Source organism: Bufo gargarizans, chromosome 4 (genome assembly GCF_014858855.1).
Source record: "Bufo gargarizans isolate SCDJY-AF-19 chromosome 4, ASM1485885v1, whole genome shotgun sequence".
In the NCBI taxonomy this organism is placed as follows: Eukaryota; Metazoa; Chordata; class Amphibia; order Anura; family Bufonidae; genus Bufo; species Bufo gargarizans.
The window spans coordinates 466590723-466616475 of NC_058083.1; the positions used below are offsets into that span (position 1 = coordinate 466590723).

The window sequence follows — 25753 nt, forward strand, 5'->3', positions numbered from 1 at the left end:
ATGGACCACGGCCGGTCTGTGCGCACAATAAATATTTTTCTACCTAACTTGAGATTACCCTTTAAAGGGGTTGTCTTACTTCAGTAAGTGGCATTTGTCATGTAAAGAACATTAATACAAGGCACTTACTAATGTATTGTGATTGTCCATATTGCCTCCTTTGCTGGCTGCATTCATATTTCCATCACATTATACACTGCTCGTTTCCATGGTTACCATGGAAATGAGCAGTGTATAATGTGATGGAAAAATGAATCCAGCCAGCAAAGGAAGCAATATGGACAATCACAATACATTAGTAAGTGTCTTGTATTAACTTTCTCTACATTATAAATGCCACTTGCTGAAGTGAGAAAAAGAAAACCCCTTTAAGGACAGAGTGGCTGCAAATAGCCAAAGCATTAATAACGTATTTTTAGGGGGAAAAAATACTGGTGATCTCAATGTCCCTCCTGGTCGTGCGTGATCTCCAGCAGAACAGCACCCTATATATTAGCTTCCTGGATCCGTGTGGAGGAGCGCCTGTCTAATGGACTTCACAGTGAAGGGTGTTCCCATATGCATTGGAATACTAGCAGGCTGCAGAAAGAAATCTTTAGAAACTTTAATTAAAAAAATATATAATTTTAGGTCAAAATACACGCAATAAAACAAAAACTTAAGGGGGCATTTAGTAAAGCTTTTACGCCATTAATGTAGCGTTAAAAAGTCATAAATCACATGAGCAACTTTTTGAGCTTCTCAGCACTTTTGTAAAGTGGCAAGAAAAGGGCAGCCTGCCGGACTTACAAAAACTTGTGCCAGAAACTGGCGTGGTTTATAGCTCTATACCAGTGGCTGGTGTAGAGATGAGTCTCCGGAGCACGGACTGCCAGAGATGCGAATAAGTCCTAAAAAGGCATCTGCCTCCTGATAAATTAGGAGCATCTTACTCCAGTGCCAGTATGGGAACGCCAGTCTTGATAAACGTCTACCCATAGCCGTTACAGCTACAATTTTTGAGTGGAGCGAAGCTTTAAAGAGGTTGTTCAGGCTTTTTAATATTGATGACCTATCCTCAGCTGTATAAGGAGACGGCGCGCAGTGTGCACGTGCCATCTCCTGTCTCTCTTCCTGTCCGCTGCTGCTGTCCCACAGACATACAGCGGTGAGCCTGACCGGCGGGGGGTGCCGGGTGTCGGACCACCGCTGATCTGATAATAATCATCAATATTAAAAAGCCCCGACAACCTCTTTAAGATGCATTCACTCAAGGAGTAATATGTAAGCACAGCTTCAGTGTCCTTGAAAGGGAATGAGGAGAATGAATATGGTGAAACCAGTGACTTCAGGAAGATCAAATCTGTGAACTGTCCACAGACGACGGACATAGGTACACCGCCTCTGCCTCCCGAAAGGCGTGTTTAGCAATGACTTACCTTTACAGAAAACACAATCCCGCCTTTAGGTTTAAAGGAGTTGAAGAGCGCCAGCAGGTCTTTAGCTTTCAGTCGATCCCAGTCCATGTTACAAACAGCCAATCGTCTGGTCACCTGGAAAGGAATATATACCATTCTGTAACCGCTCCAGGCCCAGGGTATTCTGGGTTTTCAGTACCAGACATAGTTTAGCCATTTTAGTACATATTAGTTTAACAGCTAGAACTTTTTTATTTGTTGGGCTATCAATGCGATTTGAACACACTATTTTATTTTTTATTTTTTCAGGGGACCAAAGCAGATTTCTTTTTTTATCACTTTAATATATTTTAGAATACTTTCTGTATAACCTTTTCCATATTCCAGTTCAGTGATCATATGGAGTTACCTTAAAGGGGTTCTGCAGTTTGTTTAAACTGATGATCTATCCTCTGGATAGATCAGCAGCATTTGATAGGCTGGGGTGCGAAACCCAGGACCCCAGCCAATCAGCTGTTAGAGAAGGCAGCGGCACTGGCAGTAGCGCGGCGGCTTTCTCGCTGTTTACCGCAGGCCCAGTGATGTCACGATTAGTATCCATGGCCTGTGCGGGGCTAAGCTCCATTCAAGTGAACAGAGCTTAGCCCCGCCCAGGCCAGTGATACTAGTCGTGACGTCACTGGGCCTGCGGTAAACAGTGAGAAGGCTGCGGCGCTTCTGGAGCGGCACTGCCTTCTCAAACAGCTGATCGGCAGGGGTCCCGGGTGTCGGACCCCCGCCGATCAGATGCTGATGAGCTATCCAGAGGATAGCTCATCAGTTTGAACAAACTGCAGAACCCCTTTAAAATATAAAAAAATAAAAATTGTGTTAGTCATCACATACCTTTACTTGTGGTATTTTATATTTCTATATTAGAGTAAGAGTCCATTCACACGTCCGTTTTTCTGGGTACGCATCCATTCCACTATTTTGCGGCACGGGTGTGGACCCATTCATTTCTATGGGGCTGCAAAAGATGCGGACAGCACACCGATGTTCCGTTCCACCCCGCAAAAAAGATAGAGCATGTCCTATTCTTGTCCGCGAACGCAGACAAGAATAGGCGTTTCTATCATAGGGCGGGCCATATGCAGTCCACAAAATGCGGAATGCACGCGGCCGGTATCAGTGTTTTGCGGATCCACAATTTTCGGACTGCAAAACACTTATGGACGTGTGAATGGACCCTAAATGGATCAGGGTAAGATTTATGATAACGATTAGGGGCAGTTTTTTTGAAGGGGGAATGGGGGTGGCATTTTAAATGCATTTTTTATACAACTGTATCTTGTTTTAATTTTTTTTTGTTTTATATGTATGGTCTATCAGAAAGGTCAGAAAAGTCTGCTGGGGGACTTTATTATTATTATAATTTTTTTTTAACTGTAACGGGTCTGCAGTTTGGCTAATCTGATCTGTGCCTATATGATAGCCTGCCAGTCAGTTGAAAGGGGCAGGGGCAGCCCTCGAGTATAGCAGACTCATAACTTCTCAGCTGTTTCCATAATTCTCATAGATATGAACGAGAGAGCCATGCAAGGGCAGCCACCTTTGTACTCAATCTCTGCTTGGAGGCGGTAAGCATCTAACCCAGGTGGGACCACCTCTTCAAGTTCATGAAATACGTAAGCTCTGGGTTATTGGCCTTTACCTCATCCCCGCGAGGAGCATCTTTGTCCATTTCTCTCCAAGAATGCTCAATTTCAACTTCTTTTTGTCTCAAGTCAAGCTCATCATCCTCTGAATCGTCTTCTTCTTCAGAACTGGTTTCAATGTTTCCTTTACCTCGGGCCAGATCTGGACCACTGTCACTGTCCTCCTCTTCTCCAGAAATAGCCTCCTCATCATCCTCAGCTCCTTCAGACTCTGCCTCTTCGGACTCTTCTCCTTCAGAATCATCACCATCTTCACTTTCTCCATCACTTTCCTCATCTTCCTCTAGTTCCATACCGCTCATCTCTTCATGAGAATGGACTTCATCACTGCTGTATTCATCACTCTCATCTTCAAGTCCTGCAAGGTTATAATAAAGCAGATGTGGGGAAGACATTGTAGGAGGCACACTAAACAATCCATGCAAAGAGATCCTATAACATCCAGCAAAGCAAATACAGCAGTCTGGGAAGGCAGGGGAATAATCTTTGTAGAACATGGCACAATTTCTGCATTATAACATTATATACATACATATATCAGGGCAACAGTGATTAGACTACATGCCCAGTTTGGTCTCCAGCATCCCTCACTAGTTTTTACCCAGCTTTACAAAGCTGTGTTTCTTCCCATGCAAAATGGCAATGAAGGCCACAAAGTCTGTTTTCACACCTCCACTACAGATTCCATGACAAATATGCTATGCAATTTCGCCCAGTTAAAAGTCAGGCCCATGACAGAATCCCAATGGATCCCATTATAGTCAAAGTGGTTCATCAGGCGTTGTTCCATCAGTCATGCAGTGGGTCCAGGCAGGGTGCTGAATCTCCTTAAAGAAACCAGTCCTTTATGGGGACTCAATGGAAGTACACCCAGTTATGGAGACTTATTGGCAATGCTCCTTGGGAAATGAATATGCAAAGAGGCATCTCCAGTGGAAGAGAAACATCTCGCTGGTGCCACCTCTTGGAGTCAAAATTCAACTTTCCGACAAGCCATTGTCAAACTTTCCCTTGTCAAAACCCAAGGCATTTTGGAAAGTCAGATTTTGACTCATATGGAGCCACTTCCAAGAGCTGGCACTAGAAAGATGGTTCTCTTCCTTAGGAAATACTGCTTTGCTTATTTGTGTCCCATGGAGCATGGCCAATAAGTCTCCATACAGGACTGGTGTGTTTAAAGGGGTTCTGCAGTTTGTTTAAGCTGATTATCTATCCTCTGGATAGATCATCAGCATCTGATCAGCGGGGGTCTGACCCCCGGGACCCCCGCCGATCAGCTGTTTGAGAAGGCAGCTGCGCTCCAGCAGCGCTGCGGCCTTCTCACTGTTTACCGCAGGGCCAGTGACGTCACGACTAGTATCTATGGCCTGTGCCCAGGCCAGTTGATACTAGTCGTGACGTCACTGGGCCAGCGGTAAACAGTGAAAAGGCCGCCGCGCTGCTGGAGCGCAGCTGCCTTCTCAAACAGCTGTTCGGCGGGGGTCCCGGGGGTCGGACCCCCGCTGATCAGATGCTGATGATTTATCCAGAGGATAGATAATCAGTTTAAACAAACTGCAGAACCCCTTTAGGGAGATTCAGCACCCTGCGTAAGCCACATTAAAGGCATCGTACCCAGCCAGCCAGGATCCTACTCCATACTCACGAGGGGCTAGCATCCTGAAACAGCTGTCTGCAGATGGATATCTGGCTTAGCTACTTTCCTTTGTCAAATCCCAGGGCTTTTCGAAAAGTCAGATCTTGACTCATAGGGAGCCACTTTCAAAAGGTGGCGCTAGCGAGATGGTTCTCTTCCTTGGGAGATACCTCTTTGCCTATAGAATGGATCCAGTGCTTCCATTATTCTACTTGGATAAGAGTGTAGAACAATGGACATAATAATGTAGAACAAAGACTTGTGTGGCAATACCACCATTTTATCACAACTCATGGGACACATCCTGGAGCCCTAGCTTTAGAGGAAATTAAAGGGACACTGACAGGCCCAATAACCATAATTAGCTGTATATATCCATGCATAGGTCTTCTAATGTGCATTAAAAACATATAAGTATCCCCCCCGTCCACATTATGAATACAGTAAACTCACGTTTTATAACCTGAACTAACCGCTGTTCTTTCTGCCCAAGGGGCGGGGTTTCAGCTCTACTTGCGCCCAGCCAGCATCAGCCCAACCGCCGTTTTTGAAGCGCCACCCAGCTCATCAATATTCACTTCGCTGGGCGGCTTCTGCTGTCCCCGACCTTCCGAGATCCGGTGCATGCCCAATAGAAAGCTATGGGTGCCGGGCGCATGCGCAGAAGCTGAAAGCGAGTCCGATGCCCATAGCTTTCTATTGGGCATGCGCCGGATCTCGGAAGGTCGGGGACAGCAGAAGCCGCCCAGCGAAGTGAATATTGATGAGCTGGGCGGCGCTTCAAAAACGGCGGTTGGGCTGATACTGGCTGGGCGCAAGTGGAGCTGAAACCCCGCCCCTTGGGCAGAAAGAACAGCGATTAGTTCAGGTTATAAAACATCAGTTTGCAGTATTCATAAGGTGGACAGGGGTTACACTTATATGTTTTTAATGCACATTAGAAGACCTGTGCATGCATATGTACAGCTAATTATGGTTATTGGGCCTGTCAGTGTCCCTTTAAGCCCTAGCCTTAAAGGGGTTGGCCACTCTCCATGTATTTGCTACTACTGTGTGGGAGGCAAGGAAAAAGTTAAATTTCCTATTATATGTCCATTAAGCAGATCTGCCTGTTTTTTCGATAATCTGAAGCCACGCTCCCTGAGCCCTCTCTGCCCTGCAGCCGAATCCGTCCATGGCTGCATGCAACATGGAGGAGCTTCACAACAAGCTCGTCCATGCCAGATCGCCTGCGCTCTTCTCCCTCACCTGTAAGAGCAGAGCATGCACAGTCTGCTCCTGTGAGTGATTACTTCGGAGTCTATAAGAGATCAGCAGCTAGAGGAGGAGGACAAGCACTTCCCTGAAGTTCCCTGCCATAAAACCCTCCTGAGCCCCTGTATATAGTAGGCATTTGATAGATTTTTTTCTGAATATGGGGGGGCTAACGAAAAGAGGGCGGGGCTTGTATTTTACCAACTATATATAGACAAACACACAGTATACAGTCAGGTCCATAAATATTGGGACATGGACACAATTCTAACATTTTTGGCTATATACACCACCACAATGGATTTGAAATGAAACGAACATGATGTGCTTTAACCACTTCAGCCCCGCTAGGTGAAACCCCCTTCATGACCAGAGCACTTTTTACACTTCGGCACTACACTCCTTTCACCGTTTATCGCTCGGTCATGCAACTTACCACCCAAATGAATTTTACCTCCTTTTCTTCTCACTAATGGAGCTTTCATTTGGTGGTATTTTATTGCTGCTGACATTTTTACTTTTTTTGTTATTAATCAAAATGTAATGATTTTTTTGCAAAAAAATGACATTTTTCACTTTCAGCTGTAAAATTTTGCAAAAAAAACGACATCCATATATAAATTTTTCGCCAAATTTATTGTTCTACATGTCTTTGATAAAAAAAAAAAAATGTTTGGGGTAAAAGTTATAGCATTTACTAACTATGGTACAAAAATGTGAATTTCCGCTTTTTGAAACAGCTCTGACTTTCTGAGCACCTGTCATGATTCCTGAGGTTCTACAATGCCCAAACAGTAGAAAACCCCCACAAATGACCCCATTTCGGAAAGTAGACACCCTAAGGTATTCGCTGATGGGCATAGTGAGTTCATAGAACTTTTTATTTTTTGTCACAAGTTAGCGGAAAATGATGATGATTTTTTATATTTTTTTACAAAGTCTCATATTCCACTAACTTGCGACAAAAAATAAAAAATTCTAGGAACTCGCCATGCCCCTCACGGAATACCTTGGGGTGTCTTCTTTCCAAAATGGGGTCACTTGTGGCGTAGTTATACTGCCCTGGCAATTTAGGGGCCCAAATGTGTGAGAAGAACTTTGCAATCAAAATGTGTAAAAAATGACCGGTGAAATCCAAAAGGTGCACTTTGGAATATGCGCCCCTTTGCCCACCTTGGCAGCAAAAAAGTGTGACACATATGGTATCGCCGTACTCAGGAGAAGTTGGGGAATGTGTTTTGGGGTGTCATTTTACATATACCCATGCTGGGTGAGAAAAATATCTTGGTCAAATGCCAACTTTGTATAAAAAAATGGGAAAAGTTGTCTTTTGCCAAGATATTTCTCTCATCCAGCATGGTTATATGTAAAATGGCACCCCAAAACACATTCCCCAACTTCTCCTGAGTACGGCGATACCACATGTGTGACACTTTTTTGCAGCCTAGATGCGCAAAGGGGCCCAAATTCCTTCTAGGAGGGCATTTTTAGACATTTGGATCCCAGACTTCTTCTCACACTTTCGGGCCCCTAAAAAGCCAGGGCAGTATAAATACCCCACATGTGACCCCACTTTGGAAAGAAGACACCCCAAGGTATTCAATGAGGGGCATGGCGAGTTCCTAGAATTTTTTTTTTTTTTGCATAAGTTAGCGGATATTGATTTTTTTTTTGTTTTTTTCTCACAAAGTCTCACTTTCCGCTAACTTAGGACAAAAATTTCAATCTTTCATGGACTCAATATGCCCCTCACGGAATACCTTGGGGTGTCTTCTTTCCGAAATGGGGTCACATGTGGGGTATTTATACTGCCCTGGCTTTTTAGGGGCCCTAAAGCGTGAGAAGAAGTCTGGAATATAAATGTCTAAAAATATTTACGCATTTGGATTCCGTGAGGGGTATGGTGCGTCCATGTGAGATTTTATTTTTTGACACAAGTTAGTGGAATATGAGACTTAGTAAGAAAAAACAAAAACAAACAAAAAATTTCCGCTAACTTGTGCCAAAAAAAAATGTCTGAATGGAGCCTTACGGGGGGGGGGGGGGGTGATCAATGACAGGGGGGTGATCAATGACAGGGGGGTGATCACCCATATAGACTCCCTGATCACCCCCCCTGTAAGGCTCCATTCAGACATCCGCATGATTTTTTACGGATCCATGGATACATGTATCGGATCCACAGAACGCATGCGGACGTCTGAATGGAGCCTTACAGGGGGGTTATCAATGACAGGGGGTGATCAGGGTAATCAGGGTGATCACCCCCCCTGTAAGGCTCCATTCAGACATCCGCATGATTTTTTACGGATCCATGGATACATGTATCGGATCCACAGAACGCATGCGGACGTCTGAATGGAGCCTTACAGGGGGGTTATCAATGACAGGGGGTGATCAGGGTGATCACCCCCCTGTCACTGATCACCCCCCCTGTAAGGCTCCATTCAGACATCCACATGATTTTTTACGGATCCATGGATACATGTATCGGATCCACAGAACGCATGCGGACGTCTGAATGGAGCCTTACAGGGGGGTTATCAATGACAGGGGGTGATCAGGGTAATCAGGGTGATCACCCCCCTGTCACTGATCACCCCCCCTGTAAGGCTCCATTCAGACATCCGCATGATTTTTTACGGATCCATGGATACATGTATCGGATCCACAGAACGCATGCGGATGTCTGAATGGAGCCTTACAGGGGGGTTATCAATGACAGGGGGTGATCAGGGTAATCAGGGTGATCACCCCCCTGTCACTGATCACCCCCCCTGTAAGGCTCCATTCAGACATCCGCATGATTTTTTACAGATCCATGGATACATGTATCGGATCCACAGAACGCATGCGGACGTCTGAATGGAGCCTTACAGGGGGGGTTATCAATGACAGGGGGTGATCAGGGTAATCACCCCCCTGTCACTGATCACCCCCCCTGTAAGGCTCCATTCAGACATCCGCATGATTTTTTACGGATCCATGGATCGGATCCACAAAACGCATGCGGACGTCTGAATGGAGCCTTACAGGGGGGTTATCAATGACAGGGGGGTGATCAGGGAGTGTATATGGGTGATCACCCGCCTGTCATTGATCACCCCCTGTAAGGCTCCATTCAGACGTCCGCATGTGTTTTGCGGATCCGATCCATGTATCCATGGATCCGTAAAAATCATGCGGACGTCTGAATGGAGCCTTACAGGGGAGTGATCAATGACAGGGGGGTGATCAATGACAGGGGGTGATCAGGGAGTGTATATGGGTGATCACCCGCCTGTCATTGATCACCCCCCTGTAAGGCTCCATTCAGACGTCCGTATGCTTTTTGCGGATCCGATCCATGTATCCGTGGATCCGTAAAAATCATACGGACGTCTGAACGGAGCCTGACAGGGGGGTGATCAATGACAGGGCGGTGATCAATGACAGGGGGGTGATCAGGGAGTTTATATGGGGTGATCATGGGTGATCAGGGGTTTATAAGGGGTTAATAAGTGACGGGGGGGGGGTGTAGTGTAGTGTGGTGTTTGGTGCGACTGTACTGACCTACCTGAGTCCTCCGGTGGTCGATCCTAACAAAAGGGACCACCAGAGGACCAGGTAGGAGGTACATTAGACGCTGTTATGAAAACAGCGTCTAATATACCTGTTAGGGGTTAAAAAATTCGGATCTCCAGCCTGCCAGCGAACGATCGCCGCTGGCATGCTGGAGATCCACTCGCTTACCTTCCGTTCCTGTGAGCGCGCGCGCCTGTGTGCGCGCGTTCACAGGAAATCTCGCGTCTCGCGAGATGACGCATATATGCGTGACTGTGCGCCAGCCTGCCACCTCCGGAACGCACATGTGCGTTAGGCGGTCCGGAGGTGGTTAACTGCAGACTGTCAGCTTTAATTTTAGGGTATTTACATCCAAATCAGGTGAACGGTGTAGGAATTACAACAGTTTGCATATGAGCCTCCCACTTGTTAAGGGATCAAAAGTAATGGGACAACTGGCTTCTCAGCTGTTCCATGGCCGGGTGTGTGTTATTCCCTCATTATCCCAATTACAATGAGCAGATAAAAGGTCCAGAGTTCATTTCAGGTGTGCTATTTGCATTTGGAATCTGTTCCTGTCAACTCTCAAGATGAGATCCAAAGAGCTGTTACTATCAGTGAAGCAAGCCATCATTAGGCTGAAAAAAAAAAAAAACAACCCCATCAGAGAGATAGCAAAAACATTAGGCGTGGCCAAAACAACTGCTTGGAACATTCTTAAAAAGAAGGAACGCACGTCTGAGCTCAGCAACACCAAAACACCGGGAAGACCACGGAAAACAACTGTGGTGGATGACTGAAGAATTCTTTCCCTGGTGAAGAGAAAGCCCTTCACAACAGTTGGCCAGATCAAGAACACTCTCCAGGAGGTAGGTGTATGTGTGTCAAAGTCAACAATCAAGAGAAGACTTCACCATAGTGAATACAGAGGGTTCACCACAAGATGTAAACTATTGGTGAGCCTCAAAAACAGGAAGGCCAGATTAGAGTTTGCCAAATGACTTCTAAAAAAGCCTTCACAATTCTGGAACTACATCCTATGGACAGATGAGACCAAGATCAAGTTGTACCAGAGTGATGGGAAGAAAAAAGTATAGAGAAGGGAAGGGACTGCTCATGATTCTAAGCATACCACCTCATCAGTGTAGCATGGTGGTGGTAGTGTCATGGCGTGGGCATGTATGACTGCCGATGGAACTGGTTCTCTTGTATTGATGTGACTGCTGACAAAAGCAGCAGGATGAATTCTGAAGTGTTTTAGGCAATATTATCTGCTCATATTCAGCCAAATGCTTCAGAACTCATTGGACGGCGCTTCACAGTGCAGATGGACAATGACCCAAAGCATACTGCAAAAGCAACCAACAAGTTTTTTTAAGGGAAAGAAGTGGAATGTTATACAATGGCTAAGTCAATCACCTGACCTGAATCCGATTGAGCATGCATTTCACTTGCTGAAGACAAAACTGAAGGGAAAATGCCCCAAGAACAAGCAGGAACTGAAGACAGTTGCAGTAGAGGCCTGGCAGAGCATCACCAGTGATGAAACCCAGCGTCTGGTGAGGTCTATGCGCTCCAGACTTCAGGCTGTAATTGACTGCAAAGGATTTGCAACCAAGTATTACAAAGTTAAAGTTTGATTTATGATTATTATTCTGTCCCATTACTTTTGGTTCCTTAACAAGTGGGAGGCACATATGCAAACTGTTGTAATTCCTACACCGTTCACCTGATTTGGATGTAAATACCCTCAAATTAAAGCTGACAGTCTGCAGTTAAAGCACATCTTGTTCGTTTCATTTCAAATCCATTGTGGTGGTGTATAGAGCCAAAAATGTTAGAATTGTGTCGATGTCCCAATATTTATACTTGAGAAAGGCTACTGTGTAGCCGAAACGTTGTATTTGTGTGTGCAATAAAAGTCACACTGGATATGCTGCTGTGCTACCTTCTTTGAACCGCCAATATTTATGGACCTGACTGTATATCTCGCACTTCACTAGTGTTCTTTGCTTCAGAAAGGCTCTGTGTATGCCGAAACGTTGCCTCACTGTACCACATGGGTGAATAAACCACTGCGTATTTTCTACCGGGAGTACTGTCCGTTTCTTTGAATATACAGTACAGACCAAAAGTTTGGACACACCTTCTCATTCAAAGAGTTTTCTTTATTTTCATGACTATGAAAATTGTAGATTCACACTGAAGGCATCAAAACTATGAATTAACACATGTGGAATTCTATACATAACAAAAAAAGTGTGAAACAACTGAAAATATGTCATATTCTAGGTTCTTCAAAGTAGCCACCTTTGCTTTGATTACTGCTTTGCACACTCTTGGCACTCTCTTGATGAGCTTCGAGAGGTAGTCACCTGAAATGGTTTTCACTTCACAGGTGTGCCCTGTCAGGTTTAATAAGTGGGATTTCTTGCCTTATAAATGGGGTTGGGACCATCAGTTGCGTTGTGGAGAAGTCAGGTGGATACACAGCTGATAGCAGGGTGGATAAAAATCAATGATTTTTTAAAATAAATAAATAAAAATCAATCAGATTTTTTAATATAAAATGCTTTTTGGAGGAAAATATATTACCATCCAAAGGTTATTTCATAATGAAATAAAGATTACTTTTTTAATTATGTAGAATAAGGCTGTATATGTTTAATTTTTTGTTAAATTCCATTAATCCATTCACAATGTCATGCTCTTCCAGAGGTTTTTGTAAGATTACTGGGTAGTTTCTCTGTCTACAAAATTTTATCACAGATGCTTGGTTTAATTTTGGAGTTCTCAAAACTGAATTTAAAAACATGAAAAGAGTTGAGAAAAAGATCTTAATCCTAACTTCTACAAACCTATAAATACAGAATCAACCCATTCAGTGCTAAGTTTAAAGTTCAGTGAATAGAATATAAACAATATTTCTTCATCACTTTCACTTCAAAATATCACTTTCTTGTGTAGGCTGGGCTGACAGTCTAAGTTTCTTAAAATATATATATTTTCTTTAGCCAAATTAGTTAACAAACATGGATGTTTAAGCAAATAACATGCTGTAATGTTATTGTTTCAGTTGAATAAATCCTATTTAAATTGTTATTATTAAGGTAATGATTATTTTTGTCCTTCCTAAGTACCACAGAAAAATTGTCCAAATATGAATCTTTATGTAAAAAAACTATGATTTAAATCAAGCCTTACTGACTAGTGATTTAAATCGGTTTGATTTAAATCAAATCCACCCTGGCTGATAGTCCTACTGAATAGACTGTTAGAATTTGTATTATGGCAAGAAAAAAGCAGCTAAGTAAAGCAAAACGAGTGGCCATCATTACTTTAAGAAATGAAGGTCAGTCAGTCCGAAAAATTGGGAAAACTTTGGAAGTGTCCCCAAGTGAAGTCACAAAAACCATCAAGCGCTACAAAGAAACTGGCTCACATGCGGACCGTCCCAGGAAAGGAAGACCAAGAGTCACCTCTGCTGCGGAGGATAAGTTCATCCGAGTCACCAGCCTCAGAAATCACAGGTTAACAGCAGCTCAGATTAGAGACCAGGTCAATGCCACACAGAGTTCTAGCAGCAGACACATCTCTAGAACAACTGTTAAGAGGAGACTGTGTGAATCAGGCCTTCATGGTAGAATATCTGCTAGGAAACCACTGCTAAGGACAGACAACAAGCAGAAGAGACTTGTTTGGGCTAAAGAACACAAGGAATGGACATTAGACCAGTGGAAATCTGTGCTTTGGTCTGATGAGTCCAAATTTGAGATCTTTGGTTCCAACCACCGTGTCTTTGTGCGACGCAGAAAAGGTGAACGGATGGACTCTACATGCCTGGTTCCCACCGTGAAGCATGGAGGAGGAGGAGGTGTGATGGTGTGGGGGTGCTTTGCTGGTGACACTGTTGGGGATTTATTCAAAATTGAAGGCATACTGAACCAGCATGGCTACCACAGCATCTTGCAGCGGCATGCTATTCCATCCGGTTTGCGTTTAGTTGGACAATCATTTATTTTTCAACAGGACAATGACCCCAAACACACCTCCAGGCTGTGTAAGGGCTACTTGACCATGAAGGAGAGTGATGGGGTGCTGCGCCAGATGACCTGGTCTCCACAGTCACCGGACCTGAACCCAATCGAGATGGTTTGGGGTGAGCTGGACCGCAGAGTGAAGGCAAAAGGGCCAACAAGTGCTAAGCATCTCCTTTAAGACTGTTGGAAGACCATTTCAGATGACTACCTCTTGAAGCCCATCAAGAGAATGCCAAGAGTGTGCAAAGCAGCAATCAAAGCAAAAAGTGGCTACTTTGAAGAACCTAGAATATGACATATTTTCAGTTGTTTCACACTTTTTTGTTATGTATATAATTCCACATGTGTTAATTCATAGTTTTGATGCCTTCAGTGGGAATCTGCAATTTTCATAGTCATGAAAATAAAGAAAACTCTTTGAATGAGAAGGTGTGTCCAAACTTTTGGTCTGTACTGTATATATATATATATATATATATATATATATATATATATATATATACACACACACACACACACACCCTGTACACCTATGTACATATCCACACAGATGTATGTATTTTATATATATCACATTGTGGAAACAGCAGTAACCTTTATTCAATGCTGGGACTGTAGGATTGCAATCATTATGTTGATTTCTCTGTGTAGTTATCTGACTGGAGGACTGAGGAGATGACACCTGAGGTGCTGTTGTCACTATGGCATCACAAGTAGGCAGAGAGGTCATGTGACTGCACCTCTGAAGATGCTTGCTGTGATGCATGCTGGGATTTTTACTTACACTTTGCAGCTGCTCCGCCCACACAGCCTCTCATCAATGTGAGCATGCTATGCTGAATGCAGTAGAAAAATTACATATACACAGTATGTCTGTCATGATACAAATACCTTTTGGCATTAGTTATTGTCTGGGGCACTTTATTGTTTTTTATACTTATGGTGGCCAACCCCTTTAAAGGGGTTCTGTACTTTGTTTTATCCTGTGGATGGATCATCAGCATCTGATCGGCGGGGGTCTGACACCCGGGACCCCCGCTGATCAGCTGTTTGAGAAGGCAGCTGCGCTCCAGCAGCGCCGCGGCATTCTCACTGTTTACCGCTGGCCCAGTGACGTCACGTCTAGTATCACTGGCCTGTGCGCGGCTACGCTCTGTTCACTTGAATGGAGCTTAGCCCCGCCCACGCCAGTTGATACTAGTCGTGACGTCACTGGGCCAGCTGTAAACAGTGAGAAGGCCGCGGCGCTGTCGGAGCGCCGCTGCCTTCTCAAACAGCTGATCAGCAGGAGTCCCGGGTGTCAGACCCCGCCGATCAGATGATCTATCCAGAGGATAGATCATCAGTTAAAACAAACTGCAGAACCCCTTTAAGTGTAATGTCTTGAGGAAGGCCGGAGGAGACAGTACATGATTTAGGAATTCAAGTAACACTAAGCTGAGTGAGATAAGCACTGTCCTCTCAGGTCCTGTACTGCCCATTATGCATGGAATCAGTTTTGGTCGGAGTGATCCTTTAAGAGGGAAATGAATAAACCCTGTACCTGATTCTTCCTCCGATTCCTCTTGCTCCATGACTTTTGTAGACTTCTGACCGCTTTTTGTGGTGACACTGGTGGATGGTTCCTCCTTAGTCTTGACTTCTTCCTCTATGTTTATTTGCTTAAGCAGAATATTTCCTTTAGTTTTCACTTTTTTCTCGACTTTGCTCTTATTCAATGCCTCAGATGTTACTGCACCTTTTTTTTCCTTGATTTTTGCAGAGGTGTTTTTGGACTCTGGCTCTTCTTTCTTCTTCTGTTTTGCTTTCTTCTTCTCTTTCTTGGTATCTAGAGCAGTTTCTTTATCGGGTAACACATCCTCGTCAGAATCAGAAAGATCATAATAGCGTTTCAGGTCTTCGGTGGTGTTGTGGCTGACAGGACGCCCCCGTTTGTCCACAGTGTATTTAAGATTGAACTTCTTGTCATGGAACATAGCCCGGAAACGTTTATCAATTTTAATTCTCTTGTCTTTTTCTGGCATCTCCCAAAATCTAGGGTCTTTTGTGACCCGACTAAATCGTTGGTCAGAGGTAAGTTCTTGGTTTGATGCCATCTTATCAATATTAATAGGCCAGACAAAGACACTGAAACAGATGAAGAACCTGAAAAAACAACAAAAGAAAAATAAATTGGGGAATAAATGAGTGAAACATCTTCTAACATAAAGGGTACAAGTAGTGTAAGAATTCCCAGGGTAGACCCGCTGGACAGCTATTACCAATATGCCCTATTCGGGCTGTAGGTCATATGGACAGGGGATGTCCTCAGTATGGAACTCCTTTAAAAGGGTATGCCACTCAGAAACATTTACTATCTAATCTATCCACTGGATAAGTCATAAACGCTAGATCTTTGGAAGTCTGACCACTGGGACCCCCAATCATCAACAGAATTAGGGATCCAAGTCCAGCTGCAAGACCTCGTTGAAGTTTGGATGGAGATGCGGTCGACCATGTGCCTTGCATCTCCAAATGTTATGGAAACAAGTGCAGGAACAGAGGTAGTTGAGAAGATCCTGCATGAGAGCCCTGCTGGCCGAGCACACATCAATATTGCACCTCTGTAATGTGGCACCCATATAATTCAGTGGGCTCATATAGAACTATTTTAGGCGCCTTTCAGACAAGCGAGTTCCACGCTTCGTATTCGCAGCATGAGTGTGCGGCAGCTCCTGCCCTGACCTCCCAGCACTGAAGGGGTCGCATAGCATTATATTGATTTATGATGCCATGTAACCCTTAGAGGTCTGGAATGTATTGGGTAACACTGACATAATGGTGTCAGTGTTATCCAATACATTCCAGAACTGTAAGGCCCCTTGCAGACAAGCGAGTATTTCGCACAGGTGCAAAGCGTGATGCAAACGCATTGCACCCGCGCTGATTCCGGTCCCATTCATTTCAATGGGGCTGTGTACATGAGCGTTGTTTTTCACGCATCACTTGTGCGTTGCGTGAAAATCGCAGCATGTTCTATATTCTGCATTTTTCACACAACGCCGGCCCCATAGAAGCGAATGGGGCTGCGTGAAAATCGCATCCGCAATCAAGTGCGGGTGCGATGCGTTTTTCACTGATGGTTGCTAAGAGATGTTGTTTGTAAACCTTCAGTTTTTATCATGCGCGCGCAAAAGGCATTAAATCGCATTGCACCTGCGCGATGAAAACTGAACGCGATCGCATACAAAACTGAATGAACTTGCTTAAAATAATCGCGCATTTTTCACTGCAAGGGGCCTAAGGGTTACATAGCATCATAAATTAATATAATGCTATGTGACCCCATCAGTGCTGGGAGGTGAGGACGGGAGCTGTCTTAGGCTACTTTCACACTAGCGTTTTTTTGCGGATCAGTCATGGATCTGCAAAAACGCTTCCGTTTCAATAATACAACCGCATGCATCAGTCATGAACGGATCCGGTTGTATTATGTCTTCTATAGCCATGAACACCATTGAAAGTCAATGGGAGACGGATCAGTTTTCTATTGTGCCAGATTATGTCAGAGAAAACGGATCCGTCCCCATTGACTTACATTGTGTGCCAGGACGTTTGGCTCTGCTTCGTCAGACCTCAGCCTCCAGAGCGAAATGGTGACTTAACGAAGGCAAACTGATGCATTCTGAATGGAAAAGGATCCGCTCAGAATGTATTAGGGCAAAACTGATCCGTTTTGGACCGCTTGTGAGAGCCTGAACGGATCTCACAAATGGAAAGCCAAAACGCCAGTGTGAAACTAGCCTTACTCACGCTGCGAGTCCAGAGTATACAACTCGCTCATCTGAAAGGTGCCTTATAAAGAAAAAAAAGGGTTGCATTCAATGAAAGCAGCACATCACGCAGCGTCCACAGTGCAGACCGGTGATCGCCAAGCTGCGGCTCTCCAGCTGTTGGAAAACCTACAATTTTCATCCTAGAGTTGTAGTTTTGCAACAACTGGAGAGCAGCAGCTTGGAGAAGATTAGTACAGACCCACTGGGACTATGGGGGAGATTTATTCTGGTGTAAAGTAGAACTGGGTTAGTTGCCCATAGCAACCAATCAGATTCCACCTTCTGTTTTCCAATGGAGCTCTGAAAAATGAAAGGTGGAATCTGATTGGTCGCTGTGGCCAGTTCTACTTTACACCAGTTTGGATAGATCTCCCCCATACAGGGTCAGTACACATAGCACCAAGTGGGCCTGGGTAAAGCTTACAGCCTGATATTAAGAGGTCCAGGATGTTTGTGGGAGTCACTTTTTTGGGGACCACTGTGTAAACGAATCCTTTGAGGGTGACATGTCAGACCAGTAGCTGACCTAAGCAATAAAAATAAAATCATAAATATCCAATACATATGGTATTCGTGATGATCGCTCAGGTACACATGCCTATGGCCAGCTTCCTATGCTATAGAACTACAAGCACCAGCAGAGCCGGCTTTCCACAGCTGCGGACTGTCACCAGCCCCATAGATCACACGTACGAGCACATACATTACTACCTACCGTCCGAGCGCTTACCTCCTACAGCCCGATCACCATGTGATTCCTCCCAGCAATCCCTAGCGCGGCTGTGACCTCTCACCCCGGCTACGGCGGCCGCCAGCGTCCAAGCCGTGTCGCGTTTGTGCGTCCTGCGCTGCTGCCCTTGGCTCCGTGTAAAGCTCCCAGTGCGGGTCTCCTTGGCATCCTACACATGGTAGCTTTCTATAGAGCACAGCATTACACGGCATAGGAGTGAGGGCAGTGCCAGGCGTCGCTATGGCCACTCGTGCCCTGGGGGTGTCGCTGTGCAGGAGCTGCTGTCCCCTAGCTGTCAGAGTGGCAGGCAGCAGTGGCTGGCACATGTATGACTGCCCCCCGGCTGGTGGGGGTGTTCCTCTAAGGAGGGCATCCACCTCCAGGACTGAAAGTGTCTTCAATGTGTTTGACAGGGGCATGAAAAGGAGGCAGAAGAACTGGGCAGCATCTCAGGCCAATGCCCAGCAGTATGAGTACCTGCGAGAAGAGGTGAGTCACAGCCACCTACCTGGGCTAAGGGCGGCTTTACGCCTTGCATTTCTGTTGCTTTTTAAAAACACTTAAAACAAAACAAAAACGCATCCGTTTTGCCATTATTTCATTTTTTTTTTATTATAGGTGAAACATTAAAGGGGTTATCCCATGAATAACATAAAACATGAAAATCCTACATAGTCTAGTACAGTGGGCAGCAACCGTCGGCACTCCAGCTGCTGTGAGACTACACCTCCCAGCATGCACACTTACTTGGCGGATTTTTCAACTCCCATAGAAGGTAAAACAAGCATTGTGGGAGTTGTAGTTCCAGAACAGCTGGAGTGGCGGGCGATGCTGATCCCTGGCCTGGTACATGTACCTCACATGGGTCCAGAGATCTCCCCCATTCATTGCTCTGCTAGACTTATATCAAGCTGACCGCTCAGGGGGCGTCCCCTTTCTGCTGCAACTGGTGGCAATTGAAGGATGGGATGGAGCACGCGAGTAGGACAGAGAAATTAGAAAATGGGCAAACAGCAGGTGGCGCTATACTGATACATTCTATTGAATGGCTCACTGGCTATACTAATTTTCTAATTACATGCAATTACAAAAGTATTCCGATCCAGATGCTGGTTTAAATAATGTAAACTATTTTTTTGTGGGACAACCCCTTTAAATCAATGGGGGTCATTTACTAACAACAGCCTGGCATGAAAAAAAGTCGCAAGACCCCTTTTTTGCAACTTTTTACAATACTATTGCGACAACGTCTTCGCCAGAATTGACTTTGGATTTCAAAATCCACACAGCCGGTCAATTTCCACACGGAACGAAAAAGCAAAGTGTACGCGAGGTTTGCGAAATACCTATGCTTTGCTAGGACTGTATTACGCTGCGTTTATTTCCTGCACGAGAATTTGTGTGGAAGAACCGTGTGTAATCCGCACCGTGTGCAGGTAGGCTTAGGCTCCTTTCACATGAGCGAGTTTGCCACGCGGGTGCGACGCATGACGTGAACGCATAGCACCCGCACTGAATGCTGACCCGTTCATTTCAATGGGTCTGTGTACGTGAGCGTTTTTTGTTTTTTTTTCACGCGTCAGTTCTGCATTGTGTGAAAAACGCAGCATGTTCTATATTCTGCATTTTTCACGCAGCCCTGGCCCCATAGAAGTGAAAAAAACGCATTGCATTGTAATCCGGATGCAATGCGTTTTTTCACTGACGGTTGCTAAGAGATGTTGTTTGTAAACCTTCAGTTTTTTTCACACGTGTGAAAAACGCATCAAAACGCATTGCACCCGCCTGGAAAAAACTGACTGAACTTGCTTGCAAAATGGTGCGAGTTTCCCTGAACGCATCCGGAGCCAATCTGTATCGTTCGTGTGAAAGGGGCCTTAGGGTACGTGACGGTGGAGATCGGCCGTGTGGCAGTCTATGGGGCTATTCACAAGGTCGTTGTTTTTTTTACTGGTCAGTGAATAGTGGCTGTCCAAAAAAATAGGAGTTTTGATTAAATTTAATGGGCCAGTTTTGAATATCTAGACAGAAGTGCACCAGTGTAATTGGCCGTACAGGATCTGACGCTCCCAGCGTTGTAATGTCGCCTGATCGTGCTGGGAGCGTCAGGTCCTTCTGCCTCCCCTGCAGATAGTGTCTCCACGCCTGCCTGTGGTGAGGTGAGCATTCTTTTATTTTTATTTTCTTCTGTTGGGGCAATATAGATACTGAGGGCACAAATGGGGCCATAATATATAAGGGGGCACTATGGGGGCCTTATAGATACTGAGGGCACAAATGGGGCCATAATATATAAGGGGGCACTATGGGGGCCTTATGGATACTGAGGGCACAAATGGGGCCATAATATAAAAGGGGGCACTATGGGGGCCTTATATATACTGAGGGCACAAATGGGGCCATAATATATAAGGGGGCACTATGGGGGCCTTATGGATACTGAGGGCACAAATGGGGCCATAATATATAAGGGGGCACTATGGGGGCCTTATGGATACTGAGGGCACAAATGGGGCCATAATATAAAAGGGGGCACTATGGAGGCCTTATGGATACTGAGGGCACAAATGGGGCCATAATATATAAGGGGGCACTATGGAGGCCTTATAGATTCTGAGGGCACAAATGGGGCCATAATATATAAGGGGGCACTATGGAGGCCTTATAGATACTGAGGGCACAAATGGGGCCATAATATATAAGGGGGCACTATGGAGGCCTTATAGATACTGAGGGCACAAATGGGGCCATAATATATAAGGGGGCACTATGGAGGCCTTATAGATACTGAGGGCACAAATGGGGCCATAATATATAAGGGGGCACTATGGAGGCCTTATAGATACTGAGGGCACAAATGGGGCCATCATTTAAAAGGGGGCACTATGGGGGCCTTATAGATACTGAGGGCACAAATGGGGCCATCATTTAAAAGGGGGCACTATGGGGGCCTTATAGATACTGAGGGCACAAATGGGGCCATAATATATGAGGGGGCACTATGGGGGGCTTATAGATACTGAGGGCACAAATGGGGCCATAATATATAAGGGGGCACTATGGGGGCCTTATAGATACTGAGGGCACGGTGGGGAGGCCGAGCTATAATAAAGGCATTGCAGGGGTAGGGGGTTTTAAACAAAAGTCAATGAAATTCATCCGTTTTTAATAGATATAAAACAGGCATTAAAGACGTATAGAAGGAAAATGAAGGCACAGACGGAGGGGAAATGGCCTTGAAAAACTGACAGTTTAGCCATTCTTAACGGCCGTATGTATTTTTCACTGTCATATAAATATACACTTAGGGCTCACACACAACCGTGACCAGCCCAGGAATCATGGTCCGTGTGTCGCCCGCATCTCCCGTGCTGACCGCGCCTCCGATGATCCGAACTGACTGCATCATGTGATTTATGTCTGGATCTGATTGTGCGGTTATTGTACTGTAGTGAGGAGGATGATACTCGTACTCTGCCATAGCCCAGCGATCAGAGAGATACTGACTGTACCATAAATTACTGTCAGGATTCGGGGAATATTTTATCTCCTTATGGAGAGCGCTTAAGCGCCAGGCAACGCTCCTCTGGGAGTTCTGGGAAGAAAGGGACGCAAATGAGCTCTTAACAAGCTTTGTTTCTAATGCCACCAGATGTAAGGCAGCTATCCTAAAAGTCAATGGTTGACCTTTTAAAGAGCCCTTGAGACATGCCTCGGATATTAAATAAGCCAGCACCTCATCTGCAGACAGCTGTTTCGGTGTGATTGCTCCTCATCAGTGCAGAGCAGAGAGTACTGGCTTAGGCTACTTTCACACTGGCGCTTTGAATTCCGTTTGTGAGATCAGTTTTGCCCTAATGCATTCTGAATGGATAAGGATCAGTTCAGAATGCATCAGTTTGGCTCCGTTCTGCCTCCATTCCGCTCTGGATGCGGACACCAAAACGCTGCTTGATTCATTTGGTGTCCGCCTGGCCGTGCGGAGCCAAACAGGTCCGTCCTGACTTACAATGTAAGTCAATGGGGACGGATCCGTTTTCACTGACACAATAGGGTGCAATTGAAAACAGATCCGTCCCCCATTGACTTTCAATGTAAGTCAGGACGGATCCGTTTTGACTTAGCCTTTTTTTTTTTAAGAAAAACGCAAACGGATCCCTTCTGAAAGGATACAAGCGTTTGCATTATAGGTGCGGATCCGTCTGTGCAGATACCAGACGGATCCGTCTGTGCAGATACCAGACGGATCCGCACCTAACGCATGTGTGAAAGTAGTCTTAACTGGACGAGAGGCCTAGGTCTGGATTTTGGGAAAATTATATCTCCTCTTCCTAGAATTCCAGAGGACGTTGCATGGCCTACAATACTCCTCACGCCGTTTCGCTGCTCTCCATAAGGAGATATAATATCCCCTGAATCCTGACCTAGGCCTCTGACCCAGTTAAGCACGTACTATTTGCTCTGCGTTAATGAGGGGCAATCACCCCGAAACAGCTGTCTGCAGATGAGATGCTGGCTTAGTTAATATCTAAGTCATGTCTCAAGGCCTTTTAAAAGGTCGACCATTGACTTATAGGATAGCTGCTTTACATCTGGTGGCTTCTTCTATGATAGTCACTTCATAGAAGACACGGAATATGTTTCCCGGGCCAATCACGATGATGTGCATGAGCATTTATATTATTCTTTCTCTCCTTTTATGATCCACTCATGATTTTGGCTTCAAAAACTGCATAAAAAACCTGCATGTGTTGCTGTAGCCTTAGGGTGATGTCGCACAGCTTTCTGCTAAGTTTTTTTTTAAACCAAAGCCAGAATTGGGTCGGAAGGGAATGATAAATATGAAGAAAGGATTTATATTTCTCCTTCTGGCTGGCTCAAAAAACTGCCACAAAAAGTTGCGTGTGACACCCCCATAACGTGGCCATCTGCAATAGATGGTTGCACAGCAGCTGAACATGTACGGCCATACATAGTCCATATCGGCCATTACTGTTGTTCCCACTGGCCATACACGTTCAATGGAAACAGGCGATGGACGAAAGTTCTTTCTGGGAACGTTCATTCAAAGAAACATCTTACATCTGATTACCGGGTGAAAATTTTGAGCACGGCCAACTTTTTTCAAATGATGAATGGCTAAAGTGATTGTGTGTTGTTAAATTTCACCCAGAGAATGATCGTTTTGGTTGAAATCAGCCATGTTGATCATCTTTAGGGCTCATGCACACGGCCGTAAGTGTTTGGCGGTCCGCCAATCGTGTTGTGCTGTCCGCATCTTTTGCAGCCCCATTGAAATGAATGGGTCTACGTCTGTTATGCAAAAAACCCGGATCGGATGTGGACCAAAACTACAACCGTGTGCATGAGCCGTTAGACTGGTGTGTATGGCCACCTTCACACCAGGTACTGGGAGGCTGTCACTTATTTCCAGTGTTTTTTTTTTTGCAGGTTGGAGAGCGAATTGTGGATCGTGTGTTTGATGTGACCCGGTAAGTCACTGCACTCTAAACATCACATTTGCATGGAAGCGAGTTCCTAACAGGTTATCCATAGAAAGTAAAAAAAAACTTTCTATGGATAACCTACAATGAGCAGACCGTCCAACAGGTGCTCGAGACAGCCCGTAGACACCGGCATCTGTCAGGCGAGCTTTCGGCCCCGATAACCATTTTGCACGCCATTTCACTAGCAGACGGCGAGATGATGGGCGGCAGACACTTCTAGCAGCATTTATCCCAAGGGAAGTAATAGGATTAGGCAAGTACAACCCAATCTGTTCAAACTGTGGGGGACATTTACCATGTGTGGCGTAAAAAAGTTGCTAATTTTGATTGCATGCTTTTTTTTTTTGCTGCAAAATTTGCGACTTTTCCCATTTGCTCCACTTTTCAGAAGTGGCGAGGGAAGGGGGCTGCGTATCTGGCCCGTCACATTTATCTCTATTCATGTCAGTTTTCTGGCGTGATTAAAGACAGAACTATATGGCAGAGACTTTAGATTGTTGCCTGGCGGGAGAATGCGCTAAATCTATCATAAGGGTGTGCGACTCTATATAAATTTAGCGCGTCCTCCGGCGGCACAGGGGGAATTAAGACCGGCGAAAAAAAACCCTGGTCTTGATAAATGTCCCCCTGTTCCTTCCTCACAGCACACTTACAGGCATTTTCTAGTTGCCCCCTATACTTAGGCCAGTTTCAGACAACCACGTATGGTCCAGGAATAACGCTTCGTCGGACAGCCACATTTTCCGGACCATCCCCGGCTCATCTCGCAGGATCCTAGTGATTTGTGGTGTTGTGTATTCTTCACCCCCACCAATCAGACACCGATCCCCTACCCTGTGCATAGGGATATGTTTCCTTAATGGGACGACCCCTTTAATGCCTCCAGCCAGTTACACAGGAACACGTCAGGTGTATGGTCATCCTCCTCTCCCAGTGTTACATGATTGATTTGTTCTATTCACTGACTATTCTTATTTTGCAGAACGTTTCCTTTGGCTTTAGATATTGGCAGTGGCAGAGGTTACATATCGCCTCATCTAACAAAGGTAAGTCTAGGTCCACATGGTGAAGTGGAACCTTTTAGCCAGAGGCGTTCAGGACAGTTTTGTGAATTGTCAAACCCAAATCTTGAACTTAACGCCTGGGAGAAATGGGTCCGTATAAAGTATTTCTGATAGAAAAATTGAAAGTGAGGGATCAGTTGTCAAGACCTCTGCTTGCTGTAATTCAATAGGAACGTACATTGTTTACTCCCAGGAGATGCAGTACAATTATTAGCATTCTGTTTCCATCACATGACCAGGGTAGGATAAACCATACGTGTTCCTATTGAATGACAGCAAGCAGAGCTCTTGAATTGATTCAGCAAGTCTGTTGAAAAATTATGTCACTTTTTATTATACAAAGCTGAAATCGGAAATCATGGTGGATTCATGGAAGCAGAATTACTGTTAAGTCTAATTCCAATTTTCCAATTAAAAGGGGTTGTCTCACTTCAGCAAGTGGCATTTATCATGAAGAGAAAGGTAATACAAGGCACTTACTAATGTATTGTGATTCTCCATATTGCCTCCTTTGCTGGCTCCGTTCATTTTTTTATCACATTATACACTGCTCGTTTTCAGGGGTTACGACCACCCTGCAATCCAGCAGCGGTGGCCGCGCTCCTATGGTCCCAGACACCAGAGAGGCGGTGCTTTTTACTGTTCTGTGCAATCGCACCCACCGATACTAGATTATTGGGTGATCATTTTTTATATATTTTTTTATATATAGAAGACTATGAAAAAACACCATAACCAGAGCCTGCTGAAATTTGAAAAAACTCCAAAGGACAAAAAAACACACCAGGAAACTTAAAATGCCTCTACAAAAGCAGTGTTTGTCGGCCATTTTAGGAAAATGTGATGGAAAAATGAATCCAGACAGCAAAGGAAGCAATATGGACAATCACAATACATTAGTAGGTGACTTGTATTAACTTTCTCTACATTATAAATGCCATTTGCTGAAGTGACACAACCCCTTTAAGAGGGGACTACTGCTTGGCTGAAAACTGCACGCACACTCCTAGGCTGAAAATTAATTTCAGAACATATTCCATCAACGATCCATGAAAACCACTGACCAGACA

The 25753-nt window shown here is 44.9% G+C and overlaps 2 protein-coding genes across 3 annotated transcripts in view; one reads left to right on the forward strand and one right to left on the reverse strand.

Annotated features, from left to right (window-relative positions):
- Positions 1-18248, reverse strand: part of ESF1 (ESF1 nucleolar pre-rRNA processing protein homolog) — a 62622-nt gene extending 44374 nt beyond the window's left edge. The window contains exons 1-4 of one of the 2 annotated variants that reach the window (XM_044289503.1): positions 18113-18248; positions 15111-15712; positions 3091-3452; positions 1419-1532 (exon numbers count right to left, since the gene is read on the reverse strand). In XM_044289503.1, the coding sequence (XP_044145438.1) occupies positions 1419-1532; positions 3091-3452; positions 15111-15663 (1029 nt within the window). In that variant the 5' untranslated portion in view covers positions 15664-15712; positions 18113-18248. Of the gene's footprint in view, positions 1-1418; positions 1533-3090; positions 3453-15110; positions 15713-18097 lie in introns of both variants that reach the window. The other variant, XM_044289504.1, reaches the window with a different exon arrangement.
- Positions 18210-25753, forward strand: part of NDUFAF5 (NADH:ubiquinone oxidoreductase complex assembly factor 5) — a 48076-nt gene continuing 40532 nt past the window's right edge. The window contains exons 1-3 of the mRNA XM_044289505.1: positions 18210-18601; positions 23564-23604; positions 24602-24665. Coding sequence (XP_044145440.1) covers positions 18353-18601; positions 23564-23604; positions 24602-24665 — 354 coding nt within the window. The 5' untranslated portion in view covers positions 18210-18352. The remainder of the gene's footprint in view (positions 18602-23563; positions 23605-24601; positions 24666-25753) is intronic.